This window comes from Procambarus clarkii, chromosome 49 (assembly GCF_040958095.1).
Source record: "Procambarus clarkii isolate CNS0578487 chromosome 49, FALCON_Pclarkii_2.0, whole genome shotgun sequence".
NCBI classification, from domain to species: Eukaryota; Metazoa; Arthropoda; class Malacostraca; order Decapoda; family Cambaridae; genus Procambarus; species Procambarus clarkii.
In genome coordinates, this window is record NC_091198.1 from 20,241,124 (window position 1) to 20,268,981 (window position 27,858).

Below are 27,858 nucleotides of genomic sequence, written 5' to 3' on the forward strand. Positions count from 1 at the left end.
TGTCTTTCAGGACCCTTTCCTCCATTTTATGAGCCGCCAAAAAGAAGTTCCTTTAAAACAGTCTAATAGGGGGTACAAGTGTTGTGTTAGTTGACTCTTCGGAGGTTGCATGGCGTTTCACCTTTTTATGATGTCTTCAACAAAACCGTTAGAGAAGCCATTGTTGACTAGGACCTGCCTTACCCTACAGAGTTCTTCATCGACTTGCTTCCATCCTGTGCTATGACTGAGAGCCCGGTCGACGTAAGCATTGACAACACTCCTCTTGTACCTGTCTGGGCAGTCACTATTGGCATTGAGGCACATTCCTATGTTTGTTTCCTTAGTGTAGACTGCAGTGTGGAAGCCTCCGTTTCTTTCCGTGACAATTACATCTAGAAAGGGCAGCTTTCTAGATATAATAAGCATGTAAGAAATGTAATAAGTGTAATAAGCATTACGAAACACGTTCGAAACAACATATTCAACAACATTTTATATATATATATATATATATATATATATATATATATATATATATATATATATATATATATATATATATAATCTTGTTTGACTAAGGGTAAAGGGATTCACGGAAGGAACCAAAGGGTGTTTGTGTATAGTTCTGAGAACATGTCGCGTGTCTATTGTTTATTGCCTCTTGAGGGGAACTCCTGGACCCCTCTGGTGGTAGAGTGCTTCTCCCTTCCCTTCCCCTCCCCTCCCTTCCCTTCCCTTCCCTTCCCCTCCCTTCCCTTCCCCTCCCTTCAATTGCTACGCCATCAATTACTAAGAGCGTGGTTTAGCTTATTTCATTCGTTGATGGCTTAGTTTGGACATCAGGGTGTTGGCTCATTGATTGTAATCCATGTCATCGACGATATCTGTGCCATTAATACTCTCTGTGCCGCCAATTTTCCCTACATTGCCTACAGGGGCTTGACGGCTGAGTGAACAGCGCTCGGGATTCGTAGTCCTAAGGTTCCGGGTTCGATCCCCGGTGGAGGCGTTGTTTCTTTCATCTTGACGGTCCTGTTCACCTAGCAGTAAATATGTACCTGGGATTTTAGACAGCTGCTACGGTCTGCTTCCTGGAGGTTGTGTAACAAAAAGGAGGCCTGGTCGAGGACCGGGCCGCGGGGACGCTAAACCCCGAAATCATCTCAAGATAACGTCAAGATATCCATCACTGAGTCATACTCACTCACCATCAGCATGAAAGATAGCTTGAGAGGCGGGACCAAAGAGCCAGAGCTCAACCCCCGTAAGCACAATTTGGTGAGTACAATTAGGTGAGGTGAACTAGGAAATATATCATATGGTTGTTAATAAAATATATTTATTTATTTATTTATTTATTTATTTATTATTTATTTACTTATTTATTTACTTATATACAAGAAGGTACATTGGGTTTGTGAGAATACATAGCATAGTACAGTATTTACAATGTTGTAAAGCCACTAGTACGCGCAGCGTTTCGGGCAGAATATAAACTGATGCATGTTTATACCGGATGTAAACATGCCGAAAATTGAATTTCAACCACAGTCTGCTGGAATATGGAGCCTAAACAACAAATACAGTGTCTTGGTCCAATCTCTTAATGATCTACACTATCTTGAGGTTATCTTGAGATGATTTCGGGGCTTTAGTGTCCCCGCGGCCCGGTCCTCGACCAGGGCCTCCACCCCCAGGAAGCAGCCCGTGACAGCTGACTAACACCCAGGTACCTATTTTACTGCTAGGTAACAGGGGCATAGGGTGAAAGAAACTCTGCCCATTGTTTCTCGCCGGCGCCTGGGATCGAACCCAGGACCACAGGATCACAAGTCCAGTGTGCTGTCCGCTCGGCCGACCGGCTCCCTCCTCCTGTAGCACTATATGCTACAGGAGGGAGTTTTCTCAGTGACTTGGAGATTGGCTATCGTAAATTCTATCCCTAAACCTGGGAAGTACCATGCACTATCTATCGTACTACCTATCCATAAACCCGGGGAACAATAAAAAAGTCTATCGTAATTCTTGTCCTTAAACTCCAAAAAACAGTTACGTTCAATATCCGCTCCATCGGTTTCATGTGTATGCGTAAACTGTAAGGGAAGATGGTCAATAACAGTTTAATATAATAACAATCAAAATATTCAGGTAAAGGTACATACATAATATTGTAAACTGAACTTGGTGGGTGTCTCTGGCAAACCCAGTCGTGGTGTCTCTAGAAATCCCATTCAACATTCTTCAACATTCACCAGCAACACTGTAGCACTCGACGGGTCCAGTTCCTGCCCTCACAAGACGCTTCAGCCTCGACACAGAGCAGACAGCCAGACTCCGGCAGCATCGAGCTTCCTCGCTCTCGTCCCGTACTTCCTTCGACTTCGCCCGCATTCAGAGCGCTGCAGAGCGCTCTACACACACACACATCCCTGCTGCTCTACCCCCGGGCCTCACTCAGCTCTTTGCTCTGCTCCAGGCTTTGTCTCAACTACTACATCACTGCCAACAAACTGTCTTCCCTAACCAAGTTTGTAAACTAAATATATAACAACACTAAACTCCTTGTGTCTAATTAATCAAATACGAACACATTATCGTTAATTACAAGACGGCTTCGAAACCCTCAGATTAACGTGTGTGTGTGTGTTAGGAAACTCGAACGGTAGACTGTATCCACCCCCCCCCCGTCTGACTCGCAATTTATGTTGCAGTAACACCCGAGCCATGTCTTTGTCCCATGCAGACATTGTTGCATTATACAAGCAAGATATTGCACGGGTCGTCACTAATTGCGCGTTTAGTTAAACGAGGTTGCCATAACACGCGCACATGTACATTTTCTTTGGTGTAGTTTGACCCCATTTTCTCTTAATGCGAAGCATAACTCAGGTATTATTCTTAAACACTTTTCGTCATAATATCTGTGGTAATGCTTTAAGGCATGTTTGAATGGAATAATTAGATATACATTATATATGTATATAAGAGGAGTAGATATGATGCCCCCGTAACTTGTAAAGTATATTTGTGTTGTCGGGTCGGCTCCAGCAACTTAAGAATCGATGGTGATGTGTGTTGCTGGGACAGCCGGCGCCGGTGAGGTGGGACTAGTGACTGGCACTCACCAGTCCCGCCTCACCTGTTGGCCGGATCACGTGGCACTGGCACTCTCCGCCTCTCTGCCCGCCACCCGGAACACGTCATTAGTGAACGGATACATTGCTTCGCTTGTCATAACGGATATTGAGTAGCGATGAATGCCACGTGAGGCGTGTGTGTTAGTGCCATGTGTGTAGAGCAGTCAGCAGCGGGCGGGGGTGAGGGCCCCCCGCCCCACCGCCAGCTCTGAGCAGTGCCCACGCCGCCACGGGGCGCCACGCTACCCTGGGGCAGCCGGGGAATACCCTCCTGCACCCCAGCTCCCCTCCAGAACCACCCATCCTGCTGGGGGCACCAGTCTCCCCCAGTTCGGGGCGTTCTAGGTCCCTTCCGGGGCTGCAGCCTCACCCCCGGACTGCCTACCGTCGCCAGAGGTCACTCAGCAGCGTGCCCACGGCCCTGCCCACGGCCCTCGGGCATAGAGTGCCCCCGCAGACGCCCCTATCCCGGGGCACGTCGGCGTCGTCTCAAGCAGCACGACGCGACGACATGTGGAGGATGATGTACAGTGCCCCACATTGGGACTCGCCAGCTAAGAAGATGTGGAGCCCCGGTGCCCATGCCCCCAGAGACCCCGTCAAGCTGCCCTTCCTCGACGTCTCTCACACCACCGTCATCCAGAGGATCAGGGAGCGCTCAGCACACGACGATTTCACGCAGGTCAGCACGTTTTCCTACCTCCCCCCCGTACACCACCTGCCCTGGCCCCCTGTTCACCATCTGCCCTGCCCCCTGTTCACCATCTGCCCTGCCCCCTGTTCACCATCTGCCCTGCCCCCTGTTCACCACCTGCCCTGCCCCCCTGTTCACCACCTGCCCTGCCCCCTGTTCACCACCTGCCCTGCCCCCTGTTCACCACCTGCCCTGCCCCCCTGTACACCAGCTGCCCTGCCCCCTGTTCACCATCTGCCCTGCCCCCTGTTCACCAGCTGCCCTGCCCCTTGTTTACCACCTCCCCCCCGTACACCACCTGCCCTGCCCCCTGTTCACCACCTGCCCTGCCCCCTGTTTACCACCTCCCCCCCTACACCACCTGCCCTGCACCCTGCAAGGTTGACCTGCTGCAGGCGTAGTTCACGCACGTGCGTGCGTGTGAGCACCTCAACACCCCCCTCACAGGATGGGTATGGCTAAATAGCGTGTGGGTGTGGGTTGCGTGATAGGCAAAATATGTGTAACTAACTCAATACAAATGTCAATTACTTGGCTTTAAGACCATTAGGGTCCAAATCCTGTACCGTTTATATGACACTGTCACACGTGGGAGGCATGATCACCACCTATAAAATTCTTAGTGGAATTGACAGATTGGACAAAGACAAATTATTTAGCACGGGTGGAACACGAACAAGAAAACACAGGTGGAAACTTAATACTCAAATGCGCCACAGGAACATTAGAATTGTTTTTACGGGACGGATATGGGGGTCCACTACCACTCACAGGATGGGTATGGGGGTCCACTACCACTCACAGGATGGGTATGGGGTCCACTGCCACTCACAAGATGGGTATGGGGGTCCACTACCACTCACGGGATGGGGTATGGGGTCCACTACCACTCACGGGATGGGTATGGGGGTCCACTACCACTCACAGGATGGGTATGGGGTCCACTACCACTCACAGGATGGGTATGGGGATCCACTACCACTCACAGGATGGGGTATGGGGGTCCACTACCACTCACGGGATGGGTATGGGGGGTAACCCATACCCATCCCCGCCAGACCTATCGAGGCCGATACATATGAAACGTTAAAATTACGTTGCTAAAGTTTTCACTAATAGGTCATTTTTTTAACGGATTGGTTGAGTACGTAAATAACGCAACATCTTAGATGGGAGGACAGGATGAACTGACGGCTGATCAGATGACTATCAGGATGCGTTTGTTGATAGTAGAGGACGGTGTCGCACATGGAATATCTGTACAGGCGGGGCCAGGCTCTCCTGTGTTACCCGCTTGTGGAACACTTGTGGAGGCAGGTGTGTGGGGTGGCAGGTGTGTGGGGTGGCAGGGGCCCCTGGTGTGTGTGTGTGGGGTGGCAGGGGCCCCTGGTGTGTGTGTGTGTGTGTGTGTGTGTGTGTGTGTGTGTGTGTGTGTGTGTGTGTGTGTGTGTGTGTGTGTGTGTGTGTGTGTGTGGTGCAGAATCCCGCCATAAAAAAATTGAATTCTCATAACTATTCTAATTATTATCTAGAGTTCCACATGTAATGTTGATATCCTTTAAGATATCCTTATAAGATATCCTTTAAGATATCCTTATAAGATATCCTTATGTTGTTCCTTATAGACTGGATCACTACAGCGGACCGATACTGGATTAATCGGTGTCAAGAATCATAAAGAATCGAGAAAAATTTTCAGTAACCAGAATCGGCATCGTCCAACAGCCTGGTTGACCAGTCCAGCAACCAGGTCGCTTGGTCGAGGACCGGGCCACGGGGGACGTTGAGCCCCGAAATCATCTCAAGGTAACCTCAAGATAGAGCACTTTTGGCCTGATAGATTGGCTTTATAACACCCCCTTGAACTCGGCTTATATTATCGAATTCCTTCCATAAAGTATTTAAAAGAATATATAGTATTGGATACATATAGCAACGTTAGAGACAAAACTCAGGAGGAAATTAGCAGTGTTAAGTATTTATAACTTACTAGTGATTCCTGGGTCGCCAGTACAGGAAATGTGTAAATGGATTTACTGATTATTTCCTATTCTTAAATATATTATTAATGTATTTACCATGCTCATAGTGTAAATCATTCGTTTTTCTCAATCTGAAATACGACAGTTTTTTTTGGGGGGAAAATTGCTCTCCAATGAGGTTTTTGGAAATAATTATGTCGGAATGGTAAGAAATTTTAGTATCGTCTCATCATTAATCTCGGGCAGTGATCTTGAATATTGTGATGGTGTAGATATTGGTTTGTATTCACTTTGCTTATAATTAGTCGATCAACAATTATCTCCTCTGTCTGTCTGTCTGTCTGTCTGTCTGTCTGTCTGTCTGTCTGTCTGTCTGTCTGTCTGTCTGTCTGTCTGTCTGTCTGTCTGTCTGTCTCTCTCTCTCTATCTCTCTATCTCTCTATCTCTCTCTATCTCTCTCTCTCTCTCTCTCTCTCTCTCTCTCTCTCTCTCTCTCTCTCTCTCTCTCTCTCTCTCTCTCTCTCTCTCTCTCTCTCTCTCTCTCTCTCTCTCTCTCTCTCTCTCTCTCTCTCTCTCTCTCTCTCTCTCTCTCTCTCTCTCTCTCTCTCTCTCTCTCTCTCTCTCTCTCTCTCTCTCTCTCTCTGTCTCTCGTCCATGTAGGGATAGTTATAGCGTGTTAGGGAGAGAGCGATAACCATCAAGATAGCGTCTCTGTGTAGCAGTAGTGTGGGGTTATTGCTCTCCCTATCCCCCTCTCATCTTACCCTTTACTCCCCCCCCTCTTCCCTCTAACCCATTTCCCCTCTCCCTCTCCTCTATTCCCCTCTCTGCTCTCAGACCATTCAAACAACTGCTTAACATAGGGACAGGGAGAAGGGGTTTTATGGACCGATGACCCGAAAGGCAGCGTACTTAATAATGGTCCAGGATGGACCGAAACGTCGTCTATTGGTCAAAGGATAGCAGACAGACTAAGAGTGTTCCATCCCCTAAGGTCTGGTGATAAGGACCTGTGGTTTGATAGCTCGATTACGTCGAATAACAAGGCTATTCGACGTAAATGGATAACCAGAAGACCAAAGAAATGGATATCCAGAGGGCCAATAAACTTACAGTTTAAGATATCTTTGTCCAAAGAGGCAAACTGTATCACAGGGCAGAGATGCAATCCTAAATGTGTTTTTTTAACATATATTGAGCAAGGATTAGAGACACAGCCGGTCTATAAGCCTTGAGACAGGTGAGGTAGCTGAGTGACAAAGACTTGGGAAGCATTCTACGTAAGTTCTTTATCTCTGTGTATTTACGTGAGAAGAAATGTGTAAATTTGCCAACGCCTGAACAAATCTCTTGTGGTGAAGAAGCCAAGTTGAATTGTTTAGCCATCGCCAGGAAGTTAGTTATCAGGAAAATAAAGTCAGATAAATCCCCAGGAATGTAATATCCCCCCCCCCTACCTGGAGGGGGGAGGGAGGGTGAGAGTGAGGGAGTGAGAGTGAGAGTGAGAGTGAGAGTGAGAGTGAGAGTGAGAGTGAGAGAGAGAGTGAGAGTGAGAGTGAGAGAGAGTGAGAGTGAGAGAGAGAGAGAGAGAGAGAGAGAGAGAGAGAGAGAGAGAGAGAGAGGGAGTGAGAGGGAGTGAGAGAGAGAGAGAGAGAGAGAGAGAGAGAGAGAGAGAGAGAGAGAGAGAGAGAGAGAGAGAGAGAGAGAGAGAGAGAGAGAGAGAGAGAGAGAGAGAGAGGGGGGGAGTGAGAGGGAGGGAGAGAGAGGGAGGGAGAGAGGGAGGGAGGGAGAGAGAGAGAGTGAGAGAGAGAGAGAGAATCTCAATGATAAACACGAATCATCACAGTAATTGAGGGTAACTGTAGGCAGTTACCATCTATACAAAAGACATGTGGTCTTGGCAAGTCTTTCCCGTACACAGGTGTGTGAGACACCTGCCTTAAGTGAAAGGAACATCTGCTTTAAGTTCCTTAATTGCTCGGAACACGTGTAAGTAGCACGTGACTAGGGGAGATCAGTGACCTCGTGAATGATAAGAGCTGCCTGCAGCTATCTATTCCCAGTAGAGGGGCCTGATGGCTGAGTGGACATCGCTTGGGTTTCGTAGTCCTAAGGTTCCGGGTTCGATCCCCGGTGGAGGCGGAAACAAATTGGCAGAGTTTCCTTCACCCTGATGCCCTCCTGTTCACCTAGCAGTAAATAGGTACCTGGGAGTTAGACAGCTGCTACGGGCTGATTCCTGGGGGGTGTGTAACAAAAAGGAGGCCTGGTCGAGGACCGGGCCGCGGGGACGCTAAGCCCCGAAATCATCTCAGTTGGCCTGCAACCTTTCCTCCTATATATTACGTCAGATTTTATAAACGTAAGCAAGCAATCCGTCAGAAATTTAACGTAATATTAAAAAATACGTCATTGAAATATTGACATTTTCCGTAAATTGGTCTTGAAGTTATCTTGAGATGATTTCGGGGCTTAGCGTCCCCGCGGCCCGGTCCTCGACCAGGCCTTCTTTTTGTTACACCCCCCCAGGAAACAGCAGCCCGTAGCAGCTGTCTAACTCCCATGTGCCTACTTACTGCTAGGGTGAACAGGGAGCATCAAGGTGCAGGAAACTCTGCCCATTAGTTTCCGACTTCACCGGGGATCGAACTCGGAACCTTAAGACTACAAATCCCAAGCGCTGTCCACTCAGCTATCAGGCCTCGATAGGTTAGGCGGGTTGTTTGGGCTCGGATCACGTAAAATAGTTGCATTTTGGACGGAAAGAGAGAGAGAGAGAGAGAGAGAGAGAGAGAGAGAGAGAGAGAGAGAGAGAGAGAGAGAGAGAGAGAGAGAGAGAGAGAGAGAGAGAGAGAGAGAGAGAGAGAAAGAGAGAGAGAAAGGGGGAGGGGGTCATCTATTTTTCAAAATTATTAATGCAAATAACTATTGAGAAATGGCAGAAGACAAGACCATAAGGATCTTCGAACTAAATCTTCGAACGAATCGAACGAATCTTCGAACCTAAAGGCATCACACCATGTCTGACGAAAACTGGCACTCAACCATTGGTAGTTTCCACGAGAACAAGGGGCAGATTCACGAAGCAGTTACTCAAGCACTTACGAACCTGGGGCCTGATTCACGAAGCAGTTACGCAAGCACTTACGTAAGTGCGTTCGTAAGTGCTTGAGTAACTGCTTCGTGAATCTGGCCCCAGGTTCGTAAGTGCTTGAGTAACTGCTTCGTGAATCTGGCCCCAGGTTCCTAAGTGCTTGAGTAACTGCTTCGTAAATCTGGCCCCAGGTTCCTAAGTTTTTGCGTAACTGCTTCGTGAATCTGGCCCCAGGTGGGTCTTGGGTGCCCCTGTACGTAAACATCTGCAGCTGGTTGGATTAATGACACTGTTGTGGGTGTCCCAGGTCCCAGGTGTGTGGGTGTCCCAGGTCCCAGGTGTGTGGGTGTCTCAGGTCCCAGGTGTGTGGGTGTCCCAGGTCCCAGGTGTGTGGGTGTCCCAGGTCCCAGGTGTGTGGGTGTCTCAGGTGTGTGGGTGTCCCAGGTCCCAGGTGTGTGGGTGTCCCAGGTCCCAGGTGTGTGGGTGTCCCAGGTCCCAGGTGTGTGGGTGTCTCAGGTGTGTGGGTGTCCCAGGTCCCAGGTGTGTGGGTGTCCCAGGTCCCAGGTGTGTGGGTGTCTCAGGTGTGTGGGTGTCCCAGGTCCCAGGTGTGTGGGTGTCCCAGGTCCCAGGTGTGTGGGTGGCCCAGGTCCCAGGTGTGTGGGTGTCCCAGGTCCCAGGTGTGTGGGTGTCCCAGGTCCCAGGTGTGTGGGTGGTGGTGCCTGTTGTGTGCGTGTTGGGAAGGGAAAAGTACGGTATGTAGGTCAGAATCATGGACCCTATCTCACCTCACCCTTCTATGTGTGTGTGTGTGTGTGTGTGTGTGTGTGTGTGTGTGTGTGTGTGTGTGTGTGTGTGTGTGTGTGTGTGTGTGTGTGTGTGTGCGTGTGTGTGTGCGTGTGTGTGTGCGTGTGTGTGTGTGCGTGTGTGTGTGTGTGTGTGTGTGTGCGTGTGTGTGTGTGTGTGTGTGTGTGTGTGTGTGTGTGTGTGTGCGTGTGTGTGTGTGTGTGTGTGTGTGTGCGTGTGTGTGCGTGTGTGTGTGTGTGTGTGTGTGTGTGTGTGTGTGTGTGCGCGCGCGTGTGTGTGTGTGTGTGTGTGTGTGTGTGTGTGTGTGTGTGTGTGTGTGTGTGTGTGTGTGTGTGTACTTACCCTAGTTGTACTAACAGGGATTAAGCTCTGGCTCTTTGGTTCCCGCCTCTCAACAGGTGTACAGGTTCCTGAGCCTATTGGGCTCTATCATATCTACACTTGAAACTGTGTATGGAGTCAGCCTCCACCACATCACTTCCTAATGCATTCCCTTTGTCAACCACTCTGACACTAAAAAAAAGTTCTTTCTGACGTCTCTGTGGCTCATTTGAGCACTCAATTTCCACCTGTGTCCCCTAGTGCGTGTGCCCTTGGTGTGAAATAGCCCGTCTTTATCTACCCTATCAATTCCTCAAGGCCTCAAGGAGACAATCAATCCAAAACTTCGTCACCTTAGCAAATCCGATTTCACATGGTGGCCAATATATGGACCGGTGAGTTTTGTATTTTGTTGTATTTTCTTGTATTTTATTTATAAATACAAGAGTTGTTACATTCTTGTACAACCACTAGTATTCGAAGCGTTTCTGGCAAGGCCTTAATCTTTATTTTCCCTGGAATATGACCCGCCAAATCGTTTAACAACCAGGTACCCATTTTACTGCTGGGTGAACGGAGGTGTACAGTTAAGGATTGGTGCCCAGTCAATCTTTTCCGGCCAGGATACGAACCCAGGCCAAAGCGCTTGCGAAGCGCCGGACGAGTGGTTTACCACTGCGCCACAGGGGGGGGGGGCTGAATATGTTGAAGGAAGACCGCTTCTGTGGGCCAGGCGCTGGTTAACTGGGGCCAGATTCATGAAGCAGTTACTCAAGCATTTATGAACCTGGGGCCAGATTCACGAAGCAGTTACTCAAGCACTTACGAACCTGGGGCCAGATTCACGAAGCAGTTACGCAAGCACTTACGAACCTGGGGCCACATTCACGAAGCAGTTACTCAAGCACTTACGAACCTGGGGCCACATTCACGAAGCAGTTACTCAAGCACTTACGAACCTTGGGCCACATTCACGAAGCAGTTACTCAAGCATTTATGAACCTGGGGCCAGATTCACGAAGCAGTTACGCAAGAACTTACGAACCTGGGGCCACATTCACGAAGCAGTTACTCAAGCATTTATGAACCTGGGGCCAGATTCACGAAGCAGTTACTCAAGCACTTACGAACCTGGGGCCAGATTCACGAAGCAGTTACGCAAGCCCTTACGAACGTGTACATCTTTCCTCGATCTTTGACGGCTTTGGTTACATTTATTAAACAGTTTACAAGCATGAAAACTTGCCAATCAACTGTTGTTATTGTTATAAACAGCCTCCTGGTGCTTCGGAGCTCATTAACTGTTTAATAATTGTAAACAAAGCCGCCAAAGATTGAGGAAAGATGGACAGGTTCGTATGTGCTTGAGTAACTGCTTCGTGAATCTGACCCCAGGTTCGTAAGTGCTTGCGTAACTGCTTCGTGAATCTGACCCCAGGTTCGTAAGTGCTTGCGTAACTGCTTCGTGAATCTGACCCCAGGTTCGTAAGTGCTTGCGTAACTGCTTCGTGAATCTGACCCCAGGTTCGTAAGTGCTTGCGTAACTGCTTCGTGAATCTGACCCCAGGTTCGTAAGTGCTTGCGTAACTGCTTCGTGAATCTGACCCCAGGTCCGTAAGTGCTTGCGTAACTGCTTCGTAAATCTGGCCCCAGGTTCATAAATGCTTGAATAACTGCTTCGTGAATCTGGCCCCAGGTTCATAAATGCTTGAATAACTTCTTCGTGAATCTGGCCCCAGGTACACCAGAACCGGTTCACCATTCCTGACAGATCTCACGTCTCCTAATTACCCTGTAAATCAACCACCCTCTTTCCAAACCAATATCTAATTCCCCTTGTCGGGGGACAGGAAGTCTGTATATATGTATGAAGTTGTTGATTGGTTGGTAGTCACAGCGAGCTGGGAGAGTGGATGGGATTGGCCAGTCCTTGGACTTAATGCCTCATGATTGGACGTTAACACCTGTGATACTGGGTTGCCCAATCACTTGGGCTGAACGGTAGAGCGACGGTCTCGCTTCATGCAGGTCGGCGTTCAATCCCCCGACCGTCCACAAGTGGTTGGGGCACCATTCCTTTCCCTTCCCTGTCCCTTCTGAAATTCTTATCCTGACCCCCCTCTTCCAAGTGTTATATAATCGTATTGGCTTGGTGGTTTCCCCTGATAATGCCTTCATTCCTTCTTTCTCTTCTTTCTTGTGGCTGTGCAGTCCATCACACACTCACACCACATTAATTTCCTCACACTCATTTTCCACACGTCTCCGTGGGCGTGCTACTCACAATAGTAGGCGGCATTGTGAGTAGCCTTGAGGTTCATTTATGAGGTGCCTTGACCTATTAGAGGCCGCCCTCATCAATGGCTCTAGTAGGTCAAGGTCGTCCTCTAGTGCGTCGTGCAGACTAGGGGAGAAGCTCCCATGGTAGGGACGTCCTCCCACTACAAGGGAGTGAATGCAGGCAAGACTTTAAGGGAATGATTGCTCATAATTGGTCGCGAATTAGCGATGTCAACACCCATTTAACATAAGTCAGGGCGTTACAAACAACTAATTTGGTATGTAATGACTACTATTTATATCTTGTATCGAGTATCACGCCCCCGTATCTATAGAATTTCATGATATATAAACACTGGCCAGGGGCGAACGGGTGACGTTTAAAAGTTGCTATATAGCAATGTATATATCGGTGATAATAGCGTGGTTGGGATCGCTAGCAGGCGATATTGCTGGAAATGGAAAGGTAACCATTATTAGGTTAGTGGAGGCAACAGTGTTCGATCTGTGGTGGATTATTTGAGGAGCAGGGGAGGTGGAGGGCTCCAGGAGTGTTCCAGGCAGAGGCAGCGTCAGAAGGCTCCAGCAGTGTTCCAGGCAGAGGCAGCGTCAGAAGGCTCCAGCAGTGTTCCAGGCAGAGGCAGCGTCAGAAGGCTCCAGGCAGTGTTCCAGGCAGAGGGAGCGTCAGAAGGCTCCAGGAGTGTTCCAGGCAGAGCTTCTGCCAGGCGTTCCAGGTAGAAGAGAGGTAAATGGCTCTAGGATTGTTCCAGGCAGAGGGAGCGTCAGAAGGCTCCAGGCAGTGTTCCAGGCAGAGGGGGCGTCAGAAGGCTCCAGGCAGTGTTCCAGGAAGAGGCAGCGTCAGAAGGCTCCAGGCAGTGTTCCAGGCAGAGGCAGCGCCAGAAGGCTCCAGGAGTGTTCCAGGCAGAGGCAGCGTCAGAAGGCTCCAGCAGTGTTCCAGGCAGAGGCAGCGTCAGAAGGCACCAGCAGTGTTCCAGGAAGAGGCAGCGTCAGAAGGCTCCAGGCAGTGTTCCAGGCAGAGGGAGCGTCAGAAGGCTCCAGGCAGTGTTCCAGGCAGAGGCAGCGTTAGAAGACTCCAGGCAGTGTTCCAGGAAGAGGCAGCGTCAGAAGGCTCCAGGCAGTGTTCCAGGCAGAGGCAGCGTCAGAAGGCTCCAGGCAGTGTTCCAGGAAGAGGCAGCGTCAGAAGGCACCAGCAGTGTTCCAGGAAGAGGCAGCGTCAGAAGGCTCCAGGCAGTGTTCCAGGCAGAGGGGGCGTCAGAAGGCTCCAGGCAGTGTTCCAGGAAGAGGCAGCGTCAGAAGGCTCCAGGCAGTGTTCCAGGCAGAGGCAGCGTCAGAAGGCACCAGCAGTGTTCCAGGAAGAGGCAGCGTCAGAAGGCTCCAGGCAGTGTTCCAGGCAGAGGCAGCGTCAGAAGGCACCAGCAGTGTTCCAGGAAGAGGCAGCGTCAGAAGGCTCCAGGCAGTGTTCCAGGCAGAGGGAGCGTCAGAAGGCTCCAGGCAGTGTTCCAGGCAGAGGCAGCGTTAGAAGACTCCAGGCAGTGTTCCAGGAAGAGGCAGCGTCAGAAGGCTCCAGGCAGTGTTCCAGGCAGAGGCAGCGTCAGAAGGCTCCAGGCAGTGTTCCAGGAAGAGGCAGCGTCAGAAGGCACCAGCAGTGTTCCAGGAAGAGGCAGCGTCAGAAGGCTCCAGGCAGTGTTCCAGGCAGAGGGGGCGTCAGAAGGCTCCAGGCAGTGTTCCAGGAAGAGGCAGCGTCAGAAGGCTCCAGGCAGTGTTCCAGGCAGAGGCAGCGTCAGAAGGCACCAGCAGTGTTCCAGGAAGAGGCAGCGTCAGAAGGCTCCAGGCAGTGTTCCAGGCAGAGGCAGCGTCAGAAGGCTCCAGGCAGTGTTCCAGGCAGAGAGAGCGTCAGAAGGCTCCAGGCAGTGTTCCAGGAAGAGGCAGCGTCAGAAGGCTCCAGAAGTGTTCCAGGCAGAGGCAGCGTCAGAAGGCTCCAGGCAGTGTTCCAGGCAGAGGGAGCGTCAGAAGGCTCCAGCAGTGTTCCAGGCAGAGGGAGCGTCAGAAGGCTCCAGGAGTGTTCCAGGAAGAGGCAGCGTCAGAAGGCTCCAGGCAGTGTTCCAGGCAGAGGCAGCGTCAGAAGGCTCCAGGCAGTGTTCCAGGCAGAGGCAGCGTCAGAAGGCTCCAGGCAGTGTTCCAGGCAGAGGCAGCGTCAGAAGGCTCCAGGCAGTGTTCCAGCCAGAGGCATCGTCAGAAGGCTCCAGGCAGTGTTCCAGGCAGAGGGAGCGTCAGGAGGCTCCAGGCAGTGTTCCAGACAGAGGGAGCGTCAGAAGGCTCCAGGCAGTGTTCCAGGCAGAGGCAGCGTCAGAAGGCTCCAGGCAGTGTTCCAGGCAGAGGCAGCGTCAGAAGGCTCCAGGCAGTGTTCCAGGCAGAGGCAGCGTCAGAAGGCTCCAGGCAGTGTTCCAGACAGAGGGAGCGTCAGAAGGCTCCAGGCAGAGGGAGCGTCAGAAGGCTCCAGGCAGTGTTCCAGGCAGAGGCAGCGTCAGAAGGCTCCAGGCAGTGTTCCAGACAGAGGGAGCGTCAGAAGGCTCCAGGCAGAGGGAGCGTCAGAAGGCTCCAGGCAGTGTTCCAGGCAGAGGGAGCGTCAGAAGGCTCCTGGCAGTGTTCCAGGCAGAGGCAGCGTCAGAAGGCACCAGCAGTGTTCCAGGCAGAGGGAGCGTCAGAAGGCTCCAGGCAGTGTTCCAGGCAGAGGCAGCGTCAGAAGGCTCCAGGCAGTGTTCCAGGCAGAGGCAGCGTCAGAAGGCTCCAGGCAGTGTTCCAGGCAGAGGCAGCGTCAGAAGGCTCCAGGCAGTGTTCCAGACAGAGGCAGCGTCAGAAGGCTCCAGGCAGTGTTCCAGGCAGAGGGAGCGTCAGAAGGCACCAGCAGTGTTCCAGGCAGAGGGAGCGTCAGAAGGCACCAGCAGTGTTCCAGCCAGAGGGAGCGTCAGAAGGCTCCAGGCAGTGTTCCAGGCAGAGGGAGCGTCAGAAGGCTCCAGGCAGTGTTCCAGGCAGAGGCAGCGTCAGAAGGCTCCAGGCAGTGTTCCAGGCAGAGGCAGCGTCAGAAGGCTCCAGGCAGTGTTCCAGGCAGAGGCAGCGTCAGAAGGCTCCAGGCAGTGTTCCAGGCAGAGGCAGCGTCAGAAGGCGGTGATATAATTATCGAGTCAATATTGTGTAAGCTCAAGGTCAGAATATTACCTCTGAACACCACCACCTCAACACCTTCTCTTCCCTTACGCTCCCCTCCTGTTATTTCCATTCCTCTGTGTGTTCTATCTCTCACGGAGCACCTCTCCCACCTCCGGCGGCCCCTCTCTCACCTTCAAACGAACCTGGAGATGGGAAAAGAGAGAATAAAGCAGTTAAAGAAAATTTAAATGTTTAAAAGTCATACATTTGAATATAGTTACAAATCACCCGGAGTGCTCCAGGAACGTAGCCCACTAAGCCACGACAGAATTAATACAGATGACGAATATTTGCATAATAATGTGACCAATAAAGTAATAGAAATAAACAAGGAAAAAGGGAATGAATTAGGGTCCGGGATCACAGTAAAATATTTGGTTTATGATCGCTTAGAAAACTTGAGAAATATGAAATTATTGGATTATTGTGCACCCCATCCTGTGAGTGGTAGTGTATTGTGCACCCCATCTTGTGAGTGGTAGTGTATTGTGCACCCCATCTTGTGAGTGGTAGTGTATTGTGCACCCCATCTTGTGAGTGGTAGTGTATTGTGCACCCCATCCTGTGAGTGGTAGTGTATTGTGCACCCCATCTTGTGAGTGGTAGTGTATTGTGCACCCCATCTTGTGAGTGGTAGTGTATTGTGCACCCCATCTTGTGAGTGGTAGTGTATTGTGCACCCCATCCTGTGAGTGGTAGTGTATTGTGCACCCCATCCTGTGAGTGGTAGTGTATTGTGCACCCCATCTTGTGAGTGGTAGTGTATTGTGCACCCCATACTGTGAGTGGTAGTGTATTGTGCACCCCATACTGTGAGTGGTAGTGTATTGTGCACCCCATCCTGTGAGTGGTAGTGTATTGTGCACCCCATCCTGTGAGTGGTAGTGTATTGTGCACCCCATACTGTGAGTGGTAGTGTATTGTGCACCCCATACTGTGAGTGGTAGTGTATTGTGCACCCCATCTTGTGAGTGGTAGTGTATTGTGCACCCCATACTGTGAGTGGTAGTGTATTGTGCACCCCATACTGTGAGTGGTAGTGTATTGTGCACCCCATACTGTGAGTGGTAGTGTATTGTGCACCCCATACTGTGAGTGGTAGTGTATTGTGCACCCCATACTGTGAGTGGTAGTGTATTGTGCACCCCATACTGTGAGTGGTAGTGTATTGTGCACCCCATACTGTGAGTGGTAGGTTATTGTGCACCCCATACTGTGAGTGGTAGGTTATTGTGCACCCCATACTCATCCTGTGAGCGGTATAGTAACGGTGAGGACCATAGTACATATACCGACATACAACACAATTAAAAAGTAGAAATCGGTACTATTGAATTTGGACTTAAACCGCAAAACGATATTTCTACTTATGTTCTCAAGACAAAGTAACCTAACCTAACCTTCCTAGGCCTAATTCACGCAATCTGAGGCCTAATATAGTACGTATATGTACTATATTAGGCCTAGGAATATTTAAATTGGTTATCTGAATGTTTTTGAACTCTGTAAAGTGACTTGTACAAAGTTACTTAGAAAATTGCTTAGAAGGTCAGTGTTTGTACTAAAGTAGATATAGTTAACAACAGTACTATCTAATCAGGAGTATGGGGGTTGAAACAAGGCCCTCCAGGCCATCAGTTACTGACCTCTGCAACCCCTAGGGGTTAACCCATGACTAGGGAGTGCGGGGGGGTGGTGCTAGTGGGGGGGGGGGGGGTGTCCTAGTCTCAAGGCAAGGAACAATTACTGGCAGCAGTTGTGTGGGGGGAGGTCAATAATCTTGAGGGTAATCACCGGGTGGGTTGCAAAGTACTGTGAGGGGGTCATTAATGGCTTCTTCACTTCTCTTGCAACATGGGGGAGAGCCTCTCCAGGTATTACAACTGAGGTGTTGCTTTGCCACAGTCGTTGTTGGAAGAAATTAAGACGTTCGAAGATATTGTTATGATGTAGTCCTGATATCCTGATGCAGTCCTGATATCCTGATGCAGTCCTGATATCCTGATGCAGTCCTGATATCCTGGTGCAGTCATTGCAATTATAACAGCCGTTGACCGAAATGTTACTGATTTTCACTGCAATTATGATGTATACTCCCAGGAAGCGCGGAGCGGGTTCCTTGGAAGGTAGCTGTCAATAATGACGTCAATCAAATCTTATAATCTTGATTCATGACTTGAGAGACGGCAGTTTGATCCCATGGTATGACTTGTATATTCCACGTTCTCCTGGTTTCACTGGTACATTTTCCTGATTGGTTTTAACGTTTATACTCGAGTTAGAGTGAAATGCAGTAGTTTATATTCGTTAGTGAGTGGCGATATGATACGTGATGATACTTGATGAGGTGTGGGGCTCATGGTTTGCATGGTGACTCTTGTCTGTGCCGCGGCTTGCATGGTCGCTGTCGCCCATAACGCGACTTTTTTGTTCGAGATCATTATCACCTGCAATATTGCATGTTGCTGTGTCTTTAACGGTCTCGTATCATTAACATGCATCATCCTTATCACTATTCTAATCGCCCTCTGCTTTATCATAATTTTGCGAATGACGTGAGAGTGGGAGAATGGTGAAGTGGAGTTAGGACTCGGCGGGACTCGAGGACTACCTCGACACACTCTAGACTTGAAAAATGACAGTTCGACACACTGAAGAGCAGGTTAGAGACTGTTCGACACATTGAAGAGCAGGTTAGAGACAGTTCGACATACTGAAGAGCAGGTTAGAGACTGTTCGACACACTGAAGAGCAGGTTAGAGACAGTTCAACACACTGAAGAGCTGGTTAGAGACAGTTCGACACACTGAAGAGCAGGTTAGAGACAGTTCGACACACTGAAGAGCAGGTTAGAGACAGTTCAACACACTGAAGAGCAGGTTAGAGACAGTTCAACACACTGAAGAGCAGGTTAGAGACAGTTCGACACACTGAAGAGCAGGTTAGAGACTGTTCGACACACTGAAGAGCAGGTTAGAGACTGTTCGACACACTGAAGAGCAGGTTAGAGACTGTTCGACACACTGAAGAGCAGGTTAGAGACAGTTCGACATACTGAAGAGCAGGTTAGAGACTGTTCGACATACTGAAGAGCAGGTTAGAGACAGTTCGACACACTGTTTACCTAACCAGAGACAATTCGACACACTGTGGAACTAGGAAGCACAAACTCCCACCTAACCTTAGGAAACAACAGGGGCAAGAGGGGGGAACTATAGGATGAACTACGTATTTTGAAGCATAAACCAGCCCGCCAAAACGGCCCGCCAAAATGGCCCGCCAAAACAGCGCGCCAAAATAGCCCGCCAAAACAACGCGGCAAAATAGCCCGCCAAAACGGCGCGCCAAAATAGCCCGCCAAAACAACGCGGCAAAACAGCCCGCCAAAACAGCGCGCCAAAATAGCCCGCCAAAACGGCGCGCCAAAAGAGCCCGCCAAAACGCCGCGCCAAAAGAGCCCGCCAAACCCAGCGAGTACTTATGAAGCCAGAGACTTCAGCATTTAAACGCATCCAGAAAGTTCTCCATGTTATGTTGGGGCTTCAGACGAGGGCCCTCTTGAACTGGGGGAGTTGGTTGTAGTCACTTTTTTACAGACAGATATCGATTTCCTCGAGAAATCCATCGTAGGATAACCGGTCTGTTCCCAGGTGCTCAGGATATCTTGAGGAGATATTGAGTAACCTCTACCTGCATTCTGTGAAGAGATTGGGGGAACTGGGCCTGCATTCTGTGAAGAGATTGGGGGAACTGGGCCTGCATTCTGTGAAGAGATTGGGGGAACTGGGCCTGTATTCTGTGATGAGATTGAGGGGAACTGGGCCTGCATTCTGTGAAGAGATTAGGGGAACTGGGCCTGCATTCTGTGAAGAGATTGGGGGAACTGGGCCTGCATTCTGTGAAAAGATTGGGGGAACTGGGCCTGCATTCCCTGAAGAGATTGAGGGGAACTGGGCCTGCATTCTCTGAAGAGATTGGGGGAACTGGGCCTGCATTCTGTGAAGAGATTGGGGGAACTGGGCCTGCATTCTGTGAAGAGATTGGGGGAACTGGGCCTGCATTCTGTGAAGAGATTAGGGGAACTGGGCCTGCATTCTGTGAAGAGATTGGGGGAACTGAGCCTGCATTCTCTAATGAGATTGGGGGAACTGGGCCTGCATTTCCTGGCAGTGTGGAGAGAAGACATGATGAAGATCTTCATGTGAAATACGACGAGACTATCTGAGCGCCTTGGAACTACCAGACCAGGTCAGAACTCGTAAATAATGGCCGGTTTAGATCCACGAAGGCGATGGAGAATTATTGACTTGACAGCAGGGAGGATTGACGAGTGGAATTGACTACCTCTCAGCATCGTGGATAAATGATTCAGTCACCTATAAAAATATAGGTTTTTATAGAAATAGGGGAATGGGGGGGGGGGGGGGGTTGGAATGTCTCGTACTAATGACGTTAGACTATTGGGGTAGTTCGCAGGCAAGGGAGCTGTTCCCCTTCTTGATTATCACCAAAGGTTTAGATTGATTTATTGAATATTGTCGTAAGTGGGTTACTGGGGTCCTCTCTGCTCTCATTCTTGTCAGGAGTTCCAGAGGGCTGTTATGTGCTTCTTTATGGGGTCCAGTACCACCCACAGGATGGGTATGGGGTCCAGTACCACCCACAGGATGGGTATGGGGTCCAGTACCACCCACAGGATGGGTATGGGGGTCCACTACCACCCACAGGATGGGTATAGGGTCCACTACCACCCACAGGATGAGTATAGGGTCCACTACCACCCACAGGATGAGTATAGGGTCCACTGCCACCTACAGGATGGGTATGGGGTCCATTACCATCCACAGAATGGGTATGGGTGTCCACTACCACCCACACAATGAGTATGGGGTCCACTACCACCCACAGGATGGGTATGGGGTCCACTACCACCCACAGGATGGGTATGGGGTCCACTACCACCCACAGGATGGGTATGGGGTCCACTACCACCCACAGGATGGGTATGGGGTCCATTCCCACCCTCACGATGAGTATGGGGTACTAAGGTGTGATCCTCACCCCTTCCCCCCCCCCCCCTCCAACTTCAGGTAACAATTGGTCATAGTTTGTCTTGGGGCCTCTGACGAGACATATCCATCCCCACTCTCCCATCTAATCCCAAACCTAACTTCACAATGATCAATAATCCAGGGTGCCGTAATCCACGGTCGATTTGTTGACCTTGGAGCCGGGAGACACCAGCCTTCGACCCGGCAGAAACTTGAATGCTGCTCGATTTCGTGTCATTTCTTAAGGATTTGCGAGTAAGATATTAACTGCCTTGGCGATTTCATAGCGTGGGGGAGGATAGGGGGAGATTACCTTATGAGGGGGGGGGGATTATGGGATTAAATCATGGGTAAGGGGTCAATCATACCTACCCCCCCCTACCACTCTCCACCACCCCCCCCTCCCCATATCTAACCACTAACCTAACAAGGTTAGTTCGTGGGGCTCAAAGAGCTATAGGTCTTGTAACCACTGTAATAGGTAAGTACTAATAGGTAAGGGACCTCATCGCGTTCCTTCTTCGTGTTTGACTTCCTCTCTCGTGCTTGACTTTCTCTCGTGCTTGACTTCCTCTTTCGCGTTTGACTTCCTCTCTCGTGTTTGACTTCCTCTCTCGTGTTTGACTTCCTCTCTCGTGTTTGACTTCCTCTCTCGTGTTTGACTTCCCCTTCGCATTTGACTTCCTCCTTCGTGTTTGACTTCCTCTCTCGTGTTTGACTTCCTCTCTCGTGTTTGACTTCCTCTCTCGTGTTTGACTTCCTCTCTCGTGTTTGACTTCCCCTTCGCGTTTGACTTCCTCCTTCGTGTTTGACTTCCCCTTCGTGTTTGACTTCCTCCTTCGTGTTTGACTTCCCCTTGCTCCTCCTCCTCAACAATACTTCCCTGCCAGGTGTGTGTACACAGGTGTGTCAGCAACGGTGAGTCACTATACAGGTGTTGTGTTCTTAGTGAATGATGTGTGTGTACCCCTCCCCCTGCTCGACCCCCACCACGTCCCCCTGCATGACCCCCACCACGACCCCTACCTCCTTGCTAGACCCCACTACGACCCCTACCCCCCCCCCCCTGCTAGACCCCACAACGGCAAACCCCCCACGCCAGGCAAAGGTTTACCAGATGTATTAGGCAATGCAGTTGGGATAACCCACCACGATTAGTGAGAGGAATGATTCAGGGGGGAAAAGCACCAAGTCATTACGACTATATAGCACTGGGAAGGGGTCAGGATAAGGGTTTGGGATGGGACGGGGGTATGGGAATGGTGGCTAACCGCTTGTGGACGGTCGGGGATTGAACGCCGACCTGCATTGACGCGAGACCGTCGTTTTACCGTCCAGTCCAAGTGATTGGGACAGCCCACCACGAGATGAAGAGGCACAGACAGAGACGAAGCAGACATAATTCAGGCTGGTAACGGAGAGAGAAAATTGCATGCAATCGCTGGTTGCATGCTTGGGGGCTTAAATTCTATTTCTGGCGGCGTCTCTGTGGTTACATCCATGGATAACCATAGTTACAGGTTAATAATGATCAAGCAGGGTGAAGGAACTATCAAACTAGTATTGCTTACAGGGGGAAAATATTCTTGGTTTAGACACGTATCCCCTCAAACCCAGCAGTTTTTCCGAGAAGGAATCAGTGAGGCTTCAGAGTATTCATTCCCAGAGGACATACAGAGGCAGGTCCCAGAGGACATACAGAGGCAGGTCCCAGAGGACATACAGAGGCAGGTCCCAGAGGACATACAGAGGCAGGTCCCAGAGGACATACAGAGGCAGGTCCCAGAGGACATACAGAGGCAGGCAGGTCCCAGCAAGTTTAGCTAGACGTCATAACTCACACACAAGTATTCACTTAAATAGGCCCGAAACGCTATGCGTGTTAATGGCTTCACAAGAATGTAATCAGTGTCAAAATCAACAACAACATACACCAACAAAGCATGACAGTCACAAACACATACACAAACACAAATAGGTTGAATACACACACATACACAAACACAAATAGGTTGAATACACACACATACACAATGTAGGAATCCACTCGAATCCACATGTTTAAGATATTTTTTCATTTATGATGTGATTAATTAATATCATGATGCCTATTAATTTGATTCATTTTTGTAAAAAATATATATATTATACTTTCAATACGTTTTCTTTCTGCAGTAATACTTGTTTAAAATTGTATTTGCGGTCTTCCTGGAGTTACAAGAATTGCGCAGACACTGACCTCGGTCCGACTCTGTAATTTAAAGTGATATTTTAAGATCGCAATTTGAGGCGCATTGGCCCAAGCACCACTGGCCAGGGGTCTGGTCTGGAGGACCACTGGCCAGGGGTCTGGTCTTGAGGACCACTGGCCAGGGGTCTGGTCTTAAGGACCACTGGCCAGGGGTCTGGTCTTAAGGACCACTGGCCAGGGGTCTGGTCTTGAGGACCACTGGCCAGGGGTCTGGTCTGGAAGACCACTGGTCAGGGGTCTGGTCTGGAGGACCACTGGTCAGGGGTCTGGTCTTGAGGACCACTGGTCAGGGGTCTGGTTTTGAGGACCACTGGCCAGGGGTCTGGTCTGGAAGACCACTGGTCAGGGGTCTGGTCTGGAGGACCACTGGCCAGGGGTCTGGTCTTAAGGACCACTGGCCAGGGGTCTGGTCTTAAGGACCACTGGCCAGGGGTCTGGTCTTGAGGACCACTGGCCAGGGGTCTGGTCTGGAAGACCACTGGTCAGGGGTCTGGTCTGGAGGACCACTGGTCAGGGGTCTGGTCTTGAGAACCACTGGTCAGGGGTCTGGTCTGGAGGACCACTGGTCAAGGGTCTGGTCTTGAGGACCACTGGTCAGGGGTCTGGTCTGGAGGACCACTGGTCAGGGGTCTGGTCTTGAGGACCACTGGTCAGGGGTCTGGTCTTGAGGACCGCTGGCCAGGGGTCTGGTCTTGAGGACCACTGGTCAGGGGTCTGGTCTTGAGGACCACTGGTCAGGGGTCTGGTCTGGAGGACCACTGGTCAGGGGTCTGGTCTGGAGGACCACTGGCCAGGGGTCTGGTCTTGAGGACCACTGGTCAGGGGTCTGGTCTGGAGGACCACTGGCCAGGGGTCTGGTCTTGAGGACCACTGGTCAGGGGTCTGGTCTTGAGGACCACTGGCCAGGGGTCTGGTCTTGAGGACCACTGGTCAGGGGTCTGGTCTGGAGGACCACTGGTCAGGGGTCTGGTCTTGAGGACCACTGGTCAAGGGGTCTGGGATTCACAAAACATCTTCGTCAAACGTGTCCATCTTTCCTCAATCTTTGACGGCTTTGGTTACATTTATTAAACAGTTTACAAACCTGAAAACTTGCCAATCAACTGTTGTTATTGTTATAAACAGCCTACTGGTGCTTCGGAGCTCATTTACTGTTTAATAATTGTAAACAAAGCCGCCAAAGATTGAGAAAAGATGGACAGGTTCGTAAGTGCTTGTTTAACTGTTTCATGAATCTGGCCTCAGGTTCGTAAGTGCTTGCGTAACTGCTTCATGAATCTGGCCCCAGGTCTCCACACACAACCGAACCAAGGTTTGTCTCATTCATTCCAATTGATAGTTGGAATGTACCTTGCTAAACACATGCAAGATAACTTTAACTCAGTTGTCTTTCACTCTTGACACACACACACACACACACACACACCAACCCGTCCTCTTAAAAAGAACGTCACTTTTGGCTGGTATGCGCACTATGGCCAAATTTGGACGTAATTTGAAATGAAATCCACTCACAAAAGTGACGTTCTGTTCCGTTTTCTATTTGAGTCGTCCGGCGTACGCGCAGAGGTTATAAGAGGGCACTTTAAATTAACGTTTTTCATAACGTTTTGAAACTTTATGAGAATTTCCTGCCCACCTAACCTATCAGAGGACCCTTAACTTACTGTTGTTGAAAAAAAAAATCCCAAATTTATTTTCATATTTTTTTCAATTTCAAATTACGTCCAAATTCGGCCATACGGGCAAACGGCCAAAAGCGACGTTCTTTTTAAGAGGACAGGTTGCACACACACACACACACACACACACACACACACACACACACACACACACACACACACACACACACACACACACACACACACACACACACACACACAACCATTACCATCACTTAACGTGTATTTTCCAACCACAGGATGAACGAGGCTTGGCACTCTGGAGCTCTGACGTCATCGACCTCAGCAGGACGGCGCCCCCAGACTTAGGTAAGTTAGATACTAGAATGACAGCCTTGCCGGTGTCCATCCTGGAAAAAAGTTGCTTTAAACTAGCAGCAATATTAGGGTTAAAGATAGGCCTGAACGGAAGGGAATTATCAGGGAAAAGGGTCAAGATATTACGACTATATAGCTTAGGGTCAGGATAAGGATTTGGGATGGGACGGAGGGAAAGGAATGGTGCCCAACGGAATTGAACCCCGACCCGCATGAAGCGAGACCGTCGCTCTACCGTCCAGTCCAAAAGATAGGCTTGAGCGAATGTTTATTTTTAAATCAAATTTAACCAAATTTTATCCTGCTTGAAACATGCCAAAACTGTATGATAAAGATTCTAATTTTGGCCTTCATGTTTGACCATATAAGAATGTTAATTTTAAGTCTGGGACTTTGTGAAGAAGCCTGAAGGCCCTCAGACTTCAGGGAAGCCTAATCAATATCGTTAGTAAAGATTGCAAAACACGTGAGAAACTCCACAGCTGAAACTTCCACATTTGTTTACTTAAATTGCACCACTGACGAGCCAGTTGCATAGTTGACATCTACGTCAACAGTGCATTCACAGTTTACCAAACAAACGTCACAGTGACTCCCAGAGGGGCCCCCCCCCCAAACAATGGGGGGATGAGAGTTTATAAACCCATCCCTGTGGGCGACCAGACAACTGAAATAATTTTAATGCAAAAAACAAATTTATATCAGCACTGTTTACACTTAATCAGCTGTTGGTGTTTCCCAGTCGTGAGTGGCAGAAAGATTTCAGTATTATATAATGGCTTCAAGTCCTGGGATCTAATGGGTTTTTAGGCTAAACATTTGCGGTTGAACCAGTTATATATGATAACATATATATATATATATATATATATATATATATATATATATATATATATATGTCGTACCTAGTAGCCAGAACGCACTTCTTAGCCTACTATGCAAGGCCCGATTTGCCTAATAAGCCAAGTTTTCATGAATTAATTGTTTTTCGACTACCTAACCTACCTAACCTAACCTAACCTAGCTTTTTCGGCTACCTAACCTAACCTAACCTATAAAGACAGGTTAGGTTAGGTTAGGTAGGGTTGGTTAGGTTCGGTCATATATCTACGTTAATTTTAACTCCAATAAAACAAAATTGACCTCATACATAATGAAATAGGTAACTTTATCATTTCATAAGAAAAAGATTAGAGAAAATATATTAATTCAGGAAAACTTGGCTTATTAGGCAAATCGGGCCTTGCATAGTAGGGTTAGAAGTGCGTTCTGGCTACTAGGTACGACATATATATATATATATATATATATATATATATATATATATATATATATATATATATACCCATCATCATCCAGTGGGCGGCAGAGGCTTCATTCACCAGCACATTCTCCCGTCAGTTTTTCAAATTTGGTAAAATTCCATTCTGTGTAAGTTTTAAAAAGTCTTCTAAAGAATTCTGATTTAAATAGAAGGGTAACATAAACCTTTGTATCACATACCAGGAAGTCTAAAATTATACAACAGCTTCAGATTCAGTGACATTATGTTGTGGAGTAAGACTTATAGTGAGCCTAGGTTTGTAAGTCTGAATATAGTCTGTAAGCGCATAATATTGTGAGGGAAAAGTCTTTCAGGTTACATATTCAGCTGTACTGACACACACACACACACATACAAACATAAAAATATATTGTATAATCATTATGGTGAGTTGTAATGCATGAGTAGCTTCGATATTGGTGTTTCTCTAAATAATTACAAAAGAAATCATTCGCTTTGAACCTTCAATACATAATTATGTAGCTCTAGCTGACTTTATTAGTGATTCGCAATTGTCTCTCGTAGGCTCTGTAATAGTGCATGTTTCAACGCTTATCCAGCCTATTTAGCCTATTAAATCTTTGCCTATTTAAGTATTCTCAACTAATTTCATTCCATGTGATGTGTTGTGGAAGGGGGTTAGACCGTTGTTTAACTCCCTGCTAGGTGAACATAGGCATCAGGTGTTAGAAAACGTGGCTGGGAATCGAACTCCGGTCCTGTTTTGTGTCGGGAGGCGAGGGCACTGACCGAGCTTAAGAGACCGCGCGAGACTTGACATATTGGATGGTAAAATGACCGTAACATTTCAAAGGAACCTTTGACAAGCCACGGGCTTCCTGCCACTCCCCGCCAAGGCCACTAGAGACGGTGGCTCCTCAGGTAAATTTAGGCGCGATGCATATACCAGCTAATAATTCTACGTCCGAACATACACCATTGAGTCAAATATGTTCCGGCGATATCAAAGAAAACGGCTTTAATAGATGTTGTGAATAGTGAACATAATTTTACAATTGATTTTTTTTTGTATCTAAGTGAGAACATGTCGGCCTAATTTTAGATTAGAAATTAGGTAGATATGTATATATATTTTTTAAATGTTTAATTAAAATAATTGCTTATCATATGCCACAATTATTTTCGTTAGCTTAGTCAATATAATTAACCCTCCACTGTTCTTATATCTTACCTTCATGTACGTAATTTTCTCTTAAATTATTATTGCTAATAGTAGTAGTAGTAGTAGGCATCCCTTAGTCTCAGGAGACTATGGAGTTGGGCTCTGGTTGTCGGTCTGGAGTGGCCTCTCCAGGGCACAAAGTCAAGAAAGGTTGATACGGAGGAGAAGCTGTTACCCATGCAGCAGGTCCCCCCTCCCCTTCTCCACGGCGCCGAAAGTCTCCAATGGGTCTTCATTGGAAAGACTCCAATGAAGGTCTCCAAAGTCTCTAATATCTTTTATAGATAAATTATTAATAATACACTTTAATAGAGATCAAAGTTGAGTAGTTGTGAAGGCAGTTGAGGTCATCACTGTGGTTTCTAGATGAGAGTTGAACAATTGAAATAGTGTCCTATCAGTGAGATAGGATTTTACAGTGATTTTGAAATTTTGATTTTGAAAGTTTCTGTTCTCAAAGTAATTCTAACATTGTTGCATTTTCCAGTCAAGTTAAAAATATACGATGTGGTTATGTTCTTTGTGAG

The 27,858-nt window shown here is 48.6% G+C and overlaps 1 protein-coding gene across 4 annotated transcripts in view; it reads left to right on the plus strand.

The window, feature by feature from the left end:
• LOC123763322 (TOG array regulator of axonemal microtubules protein 1) overlaps positions 1-27,858 on the plus strand; it is a 113,150-nt gene that overhangs the window by 28,156 nt on the left and 57,136 nt on the right. For all 4 annotated transcript variants that reach the window (XM_069303113.1, XM_069303116.1, XM_069303114.1 and 1 more), the window contains exon 7: positions 24,746-24,815. In XM_069303113.1, the coding sequence (XP_069159214.1) occupies positions 24,746-24,815 (70 nt within the window). The remainder of the gene's footprint in view (positions 1-24,745; positions 24,816-27,858) is intronic.